At 39.2% G+C, this 13,299-nt stretch overlaps 1 protein-coding gene across 4 annotated transcripts in view; it reads left to right on the forward strand.

Moving 5' to 3' along the window:
• plcb1 (phospholipase C beta 1) overlaps nucleotides 1–13,299 on the forward strand; it is a 1,044,484-nt gene that overhangs the window by 992,105 nt on the left and 39,080 nt on the right. For 2 of the 4 annotated variants that reach the window (XM_069932442.1, XM_069932443.1), the window contains exon 33: nucleotides 9,008–9,094. The exons of 1 other annotated variant lie outside the window; for it this stretch is intronic. In XM_069932442.1, coding sequence (XP_069788543.1) covers nucleotides 9,008–9,061 — 54 coding nt within the window. In that variant the 3' untranslated portion in view covers nucleotides 9,062–9,094. Of the gene's footprint in view, nucleotides 1–8,463; nucleotides 8,788–9,007; nucleotides 9,095–13,299 lie in introns of those variants that run through there. One more of the 4 variants, XM_069932444.1, reaches the window with a different exon arrangement.

A 13,299-nucleotide genomic window follows, 5' to 3' on the forward strand; every position in this document is an offset into this window, starting at 1 on the left:
GGGAGGAAGAGGAGGAGGAGGGGAGGAAGAGGAGGAGGAGGGGAGGAAGAGGAGGAGGAGGGGAGGAAGAGGAGGAGGAGGGGAGGAAGAGGAGGAGGAGGGGAGGAAGAGGAGGAGGAGGGGAGGAAGAGGAGGAGGAGGGGAGGAAGAGGAGGAGGAGGGGAGGAAGAGGAGGAGGAGGGGAGGAAGAGGAGGAGGAGGGGAGGAAGAGGAGGAGGAGGGGAGGAAGAGGAGGAGGAGGGGAGGAAGAGGAGGAGGGGAGGAAGAGGAGGAGGGGAGGAAGAGGAGGAGAGGAGGAGGAGAGGAGGAGGAGAGGAAGAGGAGGAGGAGGAGAGGAAGAGGAGGAGGGGAGGAAGAGGAGGGGAGGGGAGGAAGAGGAGGGGAAAGACCATGTTAATGCCATCCAATTGGATGGTGCCTAGGTGGAAGATGAGGTGTTGCACCTCAAATTTGTAGGTGGTCTCAATCTGGTAGTGCATGAGACCATGGACAGACATGTCAGCAGGGGAATGGAACAGGGAATTTTAATGGGTGGCCAATAGGAGATCCACACTATTGCAGCAGACAGAGCTGAGGCGCTCAACAAAGCAATCTCTGAGTCTGCACTCAATCTCTCTGATGTAGAAGAGACCATAACTGGAGCACCAGATGCAGTAGATGACTCCTGCAGATTTATGTGAAATGTTGCTTCACTTGGAAGAACTGTTTGGTGAAAAACTGCTTGGAAGAAATGGTGGTGAGGGAGAATGTGTGCATGCAAGTGGAGCATCTCCTGCAGTCACAGGGGTAGGTCCCAATGGGATGATTGATTGAGAGAGAGGAGTGGTCAAGGAACTCATGGAGGGAGAGGTCCCTGAGGAAGATGGAGAGGGGAATATGTCTAGTTGTGGGGTTACATAGAAGGTGAGGAAAATGGCAGAGGATGATATTTTGGACAAAGGTTGAGGGTGTGATAGATGAGGACAAAGGGAATCCTGTACTTGTTGCACAGAAGTTTGGAGGGGGTCAGGACAGATATGTGGGTAATGGAGGATATGTAGGTGAAGGCTGAGTTGATGATGGTAAATGGAAAGCCATGTTGTTTGAAGAAGGATTACTTTGTCCTGCGAGCAGATGCAGCAGAGATGGAGAAGGGAATGGACTCCTTATAGGGGCAGGGTGTGAAGGGGTGTAGTCAAGGTAGCTGTGGAAGTTGGTGGGTTTGTAAAAGATGTCTGATGAGAGTTTGTCTCCTGAAATGGAGACCAAGAGATCGAAACAGGAAGTGATTGTTACTGATGTTGACATTTGTCACTACATGCCAGACTCAGAAGCTCACCGAGGCTAATATCCCTGACAAAAGTGATGGTGCTTATAAAGTCAGCAATGGTAACTCTTTGCAACCACTTGAGAACAAACTGCCTTTGACTGTTGAACAAAAAGAGAACAGAGATTATTGCGAAAGATGGACCAAGTGAATTTGAGGTCAGGGTAGTAGTTGGCAGCAAAGTGGATGAAGTCGACAAGCTCATCGTGGGGTGAATGAGGCTGTACCAATGTAGTCATCAGTGTAGCAGAGGAAGAGTTGAGAGGCCTTGCTTGTGTAGGCTTGTAGCATGAATTGCTCCATGTAGCCAGCAAAAAGACAGGCATAGCTGGGACCCATGTGGGTACACATGGTTATCCCTTTAACCTGGAGAAAGTAGGATGAGTCAAAGGAGAAATTATTGAGGGTGAGGACCAGTTCTGCCAGCTAGTGGAGAGGAGTGTTGTCCAGAAAGAAACACATCGCGTTCACTCCATGAACAAAGTTGTTACAAGAATACGTTTGTGTCTAATATTTTGATTTTGGGAGGCAAGGTAAGTTGGTGAGACATATCGCAAGAATAACAATACCTTCAAGGATCAGACTGAAAGAAATAATCCTCTTGGGCCTATTGTTCAATGCAACTGCTGCTCAAATACATTAAAGGGAGGAGCACTTGTTCAATTAAAGATGGTTCGATCTGCATACATAGGATATGTGCAGTATATGCATGCTTCAGACCCAAGGTTCTTTTAGAAACAGTCCTTTTCCATGGTCACCTTGGTTTTACTCTTTCCCCACTCTCCCCACAATTTACCAAGCTTCTTTTGTTCCTTTCACACACAGATGTGGCCTGACCAACTTGCTATTTACAGCATTTTATGTTTTTATTTTAGACTTCCAGCATTTTTGGATGGCATCATCTCGAATTCCTGATATAATTCTCTCTTAGTTATTTAAATAACCTTTTAGCAATCTAATTGAACTGGAACTCTTGTGATGTCCTTTGGAAATGAACTTATTTTTATTTCCTTTTAAAAGATTTTTGATTTTAATTAAGAACTTGTACAAACAAAAAGGTACAATTCAATAAGATGACATGGACAGTTACACAAACTAAATAAGACATTCTGTATAACACAAACATGTATAAATTGTAAATCATATCCATAATTCATATTCTAAATAGTATAAACCTTGGGGAAAAAAATCTAATAATGCAAAAGAAAATAATAAAGGAGAAAAACTCGAACCCTTTTATATTTTGCTTTTTTAAAATGATTTAATGTTATGAATCTAAACCTATTGGGAAATTAAGAAGGCAACCCTGTTTACTATTTTTTATATTGGATCTTTTAATTGTAAACGTTCTAAAATTGTTGGCAATGGCTGCTTTTACAATTCTTAATCTTTTGGTAATATAGTTTCCAGAAATATTGTAAAGCTACATAATGCACCGGTGCTTGTCCTGCAGATCATTTTCCTTTGATGGAAGTCATGATTTCCACTCAATGAGAGGAGTTGCCCACTGCAACTGATTACTGCTAAAAAGACAAAAGTCTCACCTACTATAGTCCATTGATCCATAGAAAAGGAAATGTTCAGAAGTCTCATGAAGATGATCACCCACCAGATGTATTGGATTTCAGATTTTCCTCCGTCTGGTTGATCCTTGATTATATCAGGACTGTTTTGCATCCCATAATAGACCCAACCTTGTCATTGATACACACTATTAGCTCATTATATTATTGACAATCCTCTGTTACCAACATTGCTACCTGCATTTATCAAAATTTAACTCCTAAATCCCCTCAGGACTTTTAAAACTTTCACAAGTGAAATTTCTGATGCAACAGTGCTGGTAGAGAGTTGCTGGTATGTGATTAATGCAACAGCTCGGCTATCCAGAAAAGGCTCAAATGTAACCTTTCATGGAAACACAGACAAAGGTTTTCTGATCTTTTCTCTCAAAGTAGCAAGGCACTGCCATGCTTTGTCTCAAAATGGGATTCAAGAATTTCTGAGCCTCCCTGAACTTTGTCAGAGAAATAGTTCATTTAAAGAGAACAACCTGGTTAGAGAAGTCATTTTGTTGACATTTGAAAAGGAATACTTTGTGCTTGTTTATATTAAATGGAAAACAAAGATGAGTAAATGTTAATGGAGTATCATTTGTGCAATATTAGATTATCCAACCATTACATTTAATTCCCATAACTGAGTTTTTTTTAATGTTACTGCCTGGGACATGACAACAGGGTTCGAAAGAGAATAGTGTTGGGTCCTTGCCTTTATATCAAACATAGAAATCTACAGCACAGTATAGGCCTTTCAGCCTTTCTCTATTTTTTACCAGAAAGCAGAGCAAATGTTGTGCACAAGCTAGTTAATGGAAGCAAGGTATGAGGATTTTAAATGATCAAAATAGATATCACATGTCTTTGGCAGGACAGAGGAATAGAGTCACCTGGGATAGATGTCCCTCACTATTGATGAATATAGTTGAAAAGGAAAATGTATGTATCATGGTCAATGTGGTTTATGGTGTGAAAATTAAAAAATTTAAAAAAAAAACTTGATGAATATAGTTTAGAGACAATACCCAAGATGCACTGCATTCCCCAGGCTTGGAGAGCAGGGAAAGGACCTGGAGACTGATAACCAAAGCTGTATGGTTAATGCCAAAGCAGAGAAGGTATTGGGTTTGCTTTTTTTTTTAAAAAAAAAAGTCAAAGCTAAAGGATTCCTTTTTTAAAAAAAAAACCTTGCCAAGTCATATCCGAACTATTTAGGTCCAATCCATGCCAAAAAAAATCAGAAACTCTGAAGAAAGTTTGGTAAAGATGCAGAGTTTTTTTAATTCTGGAGAAGCATAGAATTAAAGGACAGTTAATTGAATGTTTAAGGTAATAAAAAGGTTGGACTCAGGGTATCTGGGATAACCCCAGGGTGGGTGAGGAGATACAAATACATAAAACATATTTGTACTAGTATTGTTGGTTTTCACTGTCTTTCATTCACTCAAATGTTGTTAGCTATATCTGCATTTAAGAAATTCTTCCCCATCAGAAATAAACATATGACAGTAAGACTCCATTAATGCAGCACACCCAGGACACTGATGATGCCTGACTGTTCTGGACAATCAGATTATTTTATTAATGCTCTAACACAGATTTTATTCACTTTTTCTCTAAACATTCAACTATAGATTAAAAATTGGATGTGAAACAGAAGCCAGGTAATTTTAGAGAGTATGCAAAATAAAACTGGGTAGGTTTACAGAAAGTATCAGTGATAGGCACCATCAGTAGCCACGAAGACTAGGCTGAGGGAACGATGGGCTTTAATATAGAGAAGAACCTTGCTGGCCTGGATCCAGTTATAGGAATGGAGGGAAGGGAGAGGTGGCTCAACCTTTATGGCCCAGGACCACGGGGGAGGAGTCATAGGGTATGAGTCATCAGTGGGCGGGCCAGCTCCATATAGATAGTAGTCAACAATAACTATGTACAATGGTGGAAACATTAACTATCATTTTAATTTTCCTTTTAAGATTGTGAAAAATAAATTTGTCTACCTTGGTATTTACAATTACTAGGAGCTATAAACAACTTTTTGGAAATTTTTTCAATTCAATTTAATCAGGTTAAATTACTGAGATAGTTACCTTTATCATTCTCGATAATTGATCGCATCAATTCTACTAAAATGAACATCTTACCTAAATTTTTGTACCAATTTTTATTCCTAAATTTTTTTTTACTCACTTGATTCGTTTATATCTTCTTGCATATGCCAATGGAAACAACTCCACTTAAATAATGCTCATCTTCAAAGAGCTGAAAGGAATGGTGGACAGGCATGTCACAATTTTAGATTATAGTATTGGGCGGTCACTATATGCAAGTTAATTCTTGTTATATTTTTATAATTTGGTTGACTGCTCTTAGTGGATAGAAATGGAATTGAATTTCACAAGGAATACTACTTTGTTAACAATTTTAGGTTCCTGTTTATCCTCCTCTTTATATAAGATAACTAATAATCTGATAATTAATCTGATATGGGCACAATTTGGAAGTTTTTTTTATTTTGGATTTTTTCCCTTGCTAGTCCTATTATGCCTATTTTTACCTTCTTTGCAAGGCAAATTTTTAAATGATTGGCCCAGATTTGGTATTAAATGTTTCAAAAATATTTTTATTCATAATAGTTTTGTTCTTTTGAAAAATTGGTGGGAAAATTTAATGTAACAATTACACATTTTTATAGTTACAAATAGACATTTTGTTCAATCTCCGATTCCAGATTTTTTTCTGCAAATTCCTGAGGTGAATATTCTTGATTTACTTTTGGATTTTCAACTTTCTCACCAAGGTTTAATAGCTCTTATTTACAATAATTTGCTTGATTTAAGAACAGTCTCTTTAGTTATGAGCAAGAGCGATTGGGAACAGGATTTGAATCTTTCATTTTCTGACAAGTTTTGGGATTCCATTTGTTATTTGATTAATACGACCTCCCTTTGTGTACGACATTGTTTATTGCAATTTAAAGTGGTCCATCAAGTACATTTATCTAAAGCTAAATTGTCTTGTTTTTATTCTGATATCAATCCTCTGTGATAAATGTAAAATTGAGGATGGTTTCTTGATTCACATGTTTTGGATTTTCCCTAGACTAGAAAAATTTTGGAAAGATATTCACACACTAGCGGAGATTTTTTTTCAAGGTTAAATTGGAACCTGTCCCTTTAATTGATCTGCTTGTATTACCTGATGATGATAATGTTTTATTTGCTTTACCTTTTACTTCATTGATAGCCAGATGTGCAATATTGATCAAATGGAAGGATGACACTCCATCTACACATACACACTGGTTAAATTACATAATGTCCTGTTTAAGTTTAGAAAAAATTAGGTATGCCATTAAAGATTAAAATAATAATTTCTTAAAGACATGAGATCCTTTCATGGACCATTACTATAATCTAAAGGTTTAAGACTGATTATAAACTTTTATGCCGTGTTGCCGATTTCTAAGTTGTCGTCACTTGATATCCACAGGTTATGTTTTTCTAACCTTGTGAAGTGGAAGGGGTTTTGTCCAAATGTGTGTTTTTTTTCCCTCTTGTGCAATCGTATCTTAAAATATAACTGTACAGTTTAATTTTATAAATTTCACAAAAATATATTGTTTTAAAAGTTTACAGAGTGTGAGAACTGGGACCCTGGGAGGTGATCTTGTAAACTGCCAATATCATTATGCCAAAACAACAGATAGTCAGATTGGGGAGCATCAGGGTTTTATTAAGTGTGGCATCACTCGAGCATTGTACTTGAATACATTTCAAAGGCAAATTACAACATTGTTACTGCATGTAAAGCACGTCGAAAGAACCAAAGACTTGTTGATCCAAACCAAGGCTTTTATTAACTAAAAGACTGGAGCATATCACATGAAGGTCGACCAGTCCAGAATGACCTGATCTGGCTAGGAGCAATCAATAAAGACCTGCCAGTAGGCGTGGCTACACTCTCAGCCAATCACAGTCATCCTACACTACAATCTGTACATATACACATTGGTGATAGAATCTGTACTATCACACTGCAATATTGCAATTTTAGTTCAATTGACTGAGGGCAATTTTTTTACCAAAAGACTTTTTAAATTTTTTTTTAAAGTCAGGACAAAAAGGGAAAAAAAGTATTGTGATCATTAATACAGTTAAAACAAAACAAAAAAATCTTACTGCTTATATAGATAGTGAAACTTTTTATTTTCTTGAAATTTGCTTCTGAAGTTACTGGAGCTCCTGATGCTAGACTCTGAGTCTGAACCCTCCCCTTGGCCTACACTGGAGCTGCTGACTCTGAACCCTCCCTCGGCCAACCGCACACGCACACCAGATGGGCATTGGAAGCTCTGTTGTAGGCCAAGGGAATCAGTGGTGCCTATTTTTTAACTGAGTCCACGGTATCTGCCACAGATGTTGTGGCCTCACAGCATAGTTAAAGAAAATGCAGTGTGTGGAGGTCGGGGACACTGACAGGATGAAAAGCTGAGTGGAGCAGTTGCTCCCCCCACTCCCATCCTAGCTACATCCTGTCTCTACTACAAAGTTGTAATGGAGGATGGTCATTCCTGGTCCTCCTGAAGTCCATGATCTTGTCCATATTGAAACCAGTTGTTACACTCACCATTTCACGAGATTTTCCACCTCTTCTCTGTAGTGTGAATCGTTGTTGGTGATGAGTCCAACTACTGTTGTGTCATCTGCAAACTTGTCGGAGCTGGATCTGGCGATGCAGTCGTGGGTCAGTAGCATGAACCGGAGCGGGCTGAGCACAGAGCTCTGAGGTACACCAGTGCTCAGCATAGCAGTGCTTGATGCTCTGCTACCAACCCGGTCAGACTAGTCTTTCTGTTAGGAAGTCCAGAATGAGTTACAGAGAGGGATGTTGAGTTCCAGCAACTACAGCTTCTCCACCAGCCTCTGGGGAATGATCAAATTGAACGCCAAGCTGAAATCAATGAACAGCAGCCTGGCATATGAGGCGTTGTTCTCCAGGCAAGTCAGCACAGTGAAGGGACAAGGTTACAGCATCATCTGTGAAATAGTTTCTTCGATAGGCAAACTGAAATGGGTCCAGCACCTCTGGGAGGTATGCTTTGATGTGTTCTGGTCACCAGATGCTCAAAGCACACGTATATTTCACACAAATTAATCTTCACTTCTGTTCTTTTGAGTAATTATCAAAGCTTTTGTATGCTCTGAGCAAACCTATGCAATAAGTGGAATGGATATGAGTAGATGTCAGGAGGAGGATTAAAGGATCAAAAGATTACATGACATGATTCAGGAAGTTAGAGAATAATCGACTGGTAAATTTTTAAAAAGATTAAAACTCCCACATTTTTCAACCATGGTGGAAAGCTTAAATTAATGAATTAAATGTGGTAAATATTTAAAAAAAAAGATTAAAACTCCCACAATCTGCTTCCACTGAATGTAGTAAATATTTCAAATGTCCCTTATGTAAAAAAAAAGAAAATAGTGACATCAATAATAACAGAAATTAGCCAAAACTGATTTCTTGGTTCATTTCTGTAAGATGCTTTTTGACAAATAGAAAACTAAAGGAAGTGCAAACTTGTTCTTGCAGAACCTCCAAGATCTCCATTGCCAATCCAAGGTCATAAGAGACTGAGACTGTGATCATAATGTGCCAGCAGATGGCACCCAAGCGATTCAGGATCGAACATTGAAACCTTTTGGGGCTTTTTTTAGAAATTGAATAGGTCCTCGCATTGGCTTGAATTTAATTTCCTTTGGTTGAGGGGGAAAAAAGCACTTTGCCTACTGTTTGAACTTGAAGTGCTCTTGCACTACAGTTAATGTTTAACAGGCTCTGAACTTTATCTGAGGCAATGAAGCAGCTGTCCTGTTACTTACAGAGCCAGAACAAAGCTATTCACAGACACAGGTATTTAAGGTTGGCATCTTAAAGTAATAAAGTCTGAAATAATTAAAATTGATACATTTTAGATGTCTTTGAAATTACCATTTTATCACAATATTTTGCAAAATTATTTAAAATTGTATCTCTGTACAGATTTTTAAATAAGGTACATGTTATGTGTGTTGACAATCAATTTCTGTGATGCTTCTTTATAAATATTATTTTCATTCTCCCCATTTTGCTGCAGTATTTGCAAGACATTGAGGCAGAATGCTCTGAAAAAAATGTTGCTCTTGAGTAATATCCCCTCAGAACTCTGTGTGTTACTTTCCCTGTAAGTACAGACAAAGACAAAAATCATTGTGCACAAAATGCAATCGTTATTCCTTATTTTAATTATTAGTTCATCAGTTTGTTTTTCTGAATTATTGTGACTGATTTGTCCAACACTTGTGAAAATGACAGTCGAATCATTTTGTTAATATGTTAGCATGCATCCAAATTTGTTGCCTTGCTTAACAGAGGGATAAGAACGTTTTCATTATGATTAATTCATTATGATCAGTCTGATTAGAGCAAAACATTCAGACGGGAAAGTTCCATAGACTCTGCCTGGCAACAGAAAAAGGTAATAATTCACCATTGGCCGAAAAGCAGCCTTGCTAATGGGTGTGATCTGGTACTGATATGAATGGAAATGAATTTGTTGCCTTAGTAACTTGCTTGTCCCCTAGCAATGTGAAGATTGGCGACTTGTTTCAACAGCAGCTTGTTTTCAACTATTGATCGTACAATATATGCTTGAGCTAGGCCTTGGATGAATCAGACTGATCAAATAAGGGAATATTTGCAAATGTTAGCATTGTATCAGTGATGATTACAAAATTGTACATTTTTCTTCAACTAAGTGGAGAGTTTTATTTTCTTGAGTTATAATTTAGTTAATAATTAGCTTGAGACTTAAAACAGCAGCATATTTGCATGATGTGGCTGTGCAATAAATTGCAACGTTTTTTTTTAAGTTAGCACTAATTTACGTTGCTTGTTGCTATTTCTATGTCAGGGTTACTTAAGCTTGACCATGGAACGCTTTTTGTCTTTGCTCAGAGTATTAATTCAGTGCAGTTCACTTGAAGGGGTATAACGCTTTAATGATTTATGGTACCAGCTGTAAAAGAGCACTCCTAACCCATTACTCAAGGATTGAACCCCTTTTAACAGGTGCTTCAGAGGAAATATTTTTAGAGATTTGAGAGTCAATTTTTTCAGATTGATTTTCAAACCACACTATTGCATGTTGCTGAAAACCTGACCGAGGTGCACGTAAGAATATTAAACTTTTTTGAAATTCACTTTATGGGATGTTTGCAGCACACTTTGATCTCTCAAAGTGGCCTTGAGAGTGGCAATGGCCTGCTTTGCTGAACTGCTGCATCCTCCTGGTGAAGGTGCTGCACAATGTGGTTGGAGACAGTTCCAGGATGCTGATCCAGCGATTAATGAAGGATCAGCAATGCATGTACAAGTCACAACAATATTAGATTGGAGGAAAAACTGCAACTGGTGGTGTTCTTATCCACTTGCTGCCTTTGTCCTTCTTGACAGTCGAGATTCTGATTTGGGAGATTCAGCTGGAGTAAGCTACGTGAGCAGTTACACAACATTTTTCCAATTAGTATGGAATATGTTGCCTGGTGTAAGTGCCAATCACGTATCTGCTTTTCCCGACACAGTGAGTCTCTCGAATCACCCAGCAAGTGCAGAATAAAACAAAGTAATTATACTGCAAAGAAACTCATTGGGGAACTGAGGCCCACAAGATCATCTGGAGAGTTGGTAGAGGATGTAATATCCAAACAGGGCCAGGAAATGTTCACACCCATGTCAAGGCTATGAGAACATATAGTCATGGAGGACAGTGTCAAGAACTGAGCTCCAAGAACCAAGATGGAGGAGCACCAATCATTGAGCCATCTCTTTAACCATGACAGCCTCCTCCCCCCGCAACTGGAGTGAACAATACACTGCAACTACCTTCTCCTTTGCAAGACAAAGTGACACAGTAGTGGCCTCTTGTAGTTAGCACCAAGACAAAGGGATTGTGAGGTCCCTTTGGTGGAATGGTTAGTATTATGTCTCGGTTACTTGGGGAGGCTTCTTAAATAATTTGGAGATGTGAGATTCAAATAACAAGAGACTTTACTTACTGATGTCTTCCATCATCTCAGGAAACTGTTCACACACTCACATATGTACACGTGCCCCACAGTGAACTACAGAGAAGGGTGTATTCTTACATAGTTACAAAATAGTTCACATTATCCTGACATTACACATCTCTCCTCAAGATAAAGAAAAATGTAGTGTTCTTTACCTCTTTCTTTCCAGTGCAACTTAAGTAACTGAGCTTGTACACTAGCTTATTTACACAACTTTAATTTAAAAAAAGTAGTTCTTACAGATATCGCACTGGTGGCAGTAGGTTACTTTGCTATCTTGTGGATTTGGCTGCGACCGTTGGGCTCTGTGTTGCTGTGTAGGTGATGTAGTTTGTTGTGCTCCACCTGACAACTGCTGTGTTGATGTCTTCACTTGATACCTCACTTGATATTGGTTTTGCAGGCTTTGCTGGTATTAAAGCTTTCTGCTTCATCACATCTTGTGTCGACTGAATGTGAATTCTGTTTCTCCTCAGCTGATTCCCAGTCTGTCCCGACAATGTATGACCTTGGTGTCTCTGCTTCTCTGATGACCTTTGCTGGAGTCCATGTTTTCAACATCGGCTCTTGAATATGCACATGTTGCCCTCTGAAGAGCTCTGACAATGTTTGTTTGTTATAATCCTGGCATCCTTGCATATCAGCCAGTCTTCTGGAGGGAGTATTTTTCTTGGCAGAATTGTTTTATATCTCCTGCCATTTAGAAGTCCTGCCGGGGACTTAATGTTAGCCCTTAAAGGTGTTGTTCGTAATGATAGAAGAGCCAGGTATGGGCCACCTTTTGTTTTGCGACACTTAATTAGTGAGCATTTCTTGTCTTCCAATGAACCCATGACCTTTGGGATAGTATGGGGATGATGTAGTGATAACAAACCCATACTCTGCAGCCAGCTTTCTGAATTCTTGTGACGTGAACGGTGTTCCATTATCACATATTATCTGCTGAAGTATTCCTTGTTCAGCAAGGAGTGCTCTCATTTCTGAGGTGATAGTTGACGCTCTCAGGTCTTTCATCCTTTTGATGAATGGAAACTTAGAGTAGTAACAGGGTTCTATTAAATACCATTCTTGGTTCTCAGTGAACAAGTCTGCTCCCACTGTGTGTCATGCCCTGCCAGGTACTTCTGTGGAAATCATTTCCTCTTTTTGTTGTGTTTCTGTTGATGCTTTTGGATATCTTTTCCATCTGGATATCATAATTGACAAAGATCAACTGAAACTCCTGACAGCTATCCAGACCTAGAATTGCTGGTCCATCTCCATCCAACATGTAGAATGTATAGAGGATGTTCTTTCCCTTATGGCAGCCATTGATCTTGGCTCTCCCTAGTTGCTTGATTGTGGGTCCACCATAGGCCGTTAATGTGACATTTGCAGTTTCCATTGCACCATCTTTTGCATTGCCTTTTATTATGTTCTCTGGGATCAACTGGCAGTAGAGTCTGAGTGGAAGGACGTTGCTTTGTGATCCAGTATCCAGCTTCACCTTTAGGTTAATTATCATAGGCTTGTTCTGGATTGTCCTCTGTATTTGGATCCTTGTGTTCAACTCACTTCCTTCTTTCATCTCACCCAATTTCTCATGAAGGGGTATGGATTCTATGCCCACTATCTGGGTGTCAGAGTCCTCATTGTTGTTTCCTTTTATGTGGTAGATCTTCTTCGTGTCTTTTTCTTCACTGGTATTACTGTTTTCTTCATAGCAGACTTGCATATCTTCACCCAGTGGTTTGCTTTACCACTAGCTCTACATTCAGAACCGTATTCGGGGCATTTGTTTTGGTCAGCTATGTGGTGTTATCTTCTGCACTTCCTGCAGGTCTTGGGGGTTTGCACTTTTCTGATTGTGTTCTTTTGCTGTGGGTGGGTCTGCATAGATAGGGATATCATTTGCGTTCTCGTGGCTTTGAAGGCTCTGTCTGTGTCTATAGCTTCACCCAGCTTCAAGCTATCCTTCCCTATAAGAGACTTTTGCACTTTGGGATTGGCACTCCCCCATATTAGTTGATCAACTAATCTTTCCTCTATATCCCTAAATCTGCATTTTACAGCAACAATTTTTAGCCTAGTGAGGAAGTGATCAACAGTTTCATCAACAGCTTTCACAAAGCCTTGAAATTCATTGTGTTTAATTCTATGATTAGAACTGGGTTCAAGGTGAGAAGCAAATTTTGCAAATGTCTGCTCTGGATAATTTTTCTTCACCTCTAAGCTCCCAGCTATTAAGTAAGTCAAGGCCTCGCTCCCCTGTCTAGAGAAATATATAGCTGACCTTCTCTGCTGTTGCATTTTTTTAAAAATAGCTTTTGAATGCTCAATG

The sequence above is a fragment of the Narcine bancroftii genome, chromosome 4 (genome assembly GCF_036971445.1).
Source record: "Narcine bancroftii isolate sNarBan1 chromosome 4, sNarBan1.hap1, whole genome shotgun sequence".
Lineage (NCBI taxonomy): Eukaryota > Metazoa > Chordata > Chondrichthyes > Torpediniformes > Narcinidae > Narcine > Narcine bancroftii.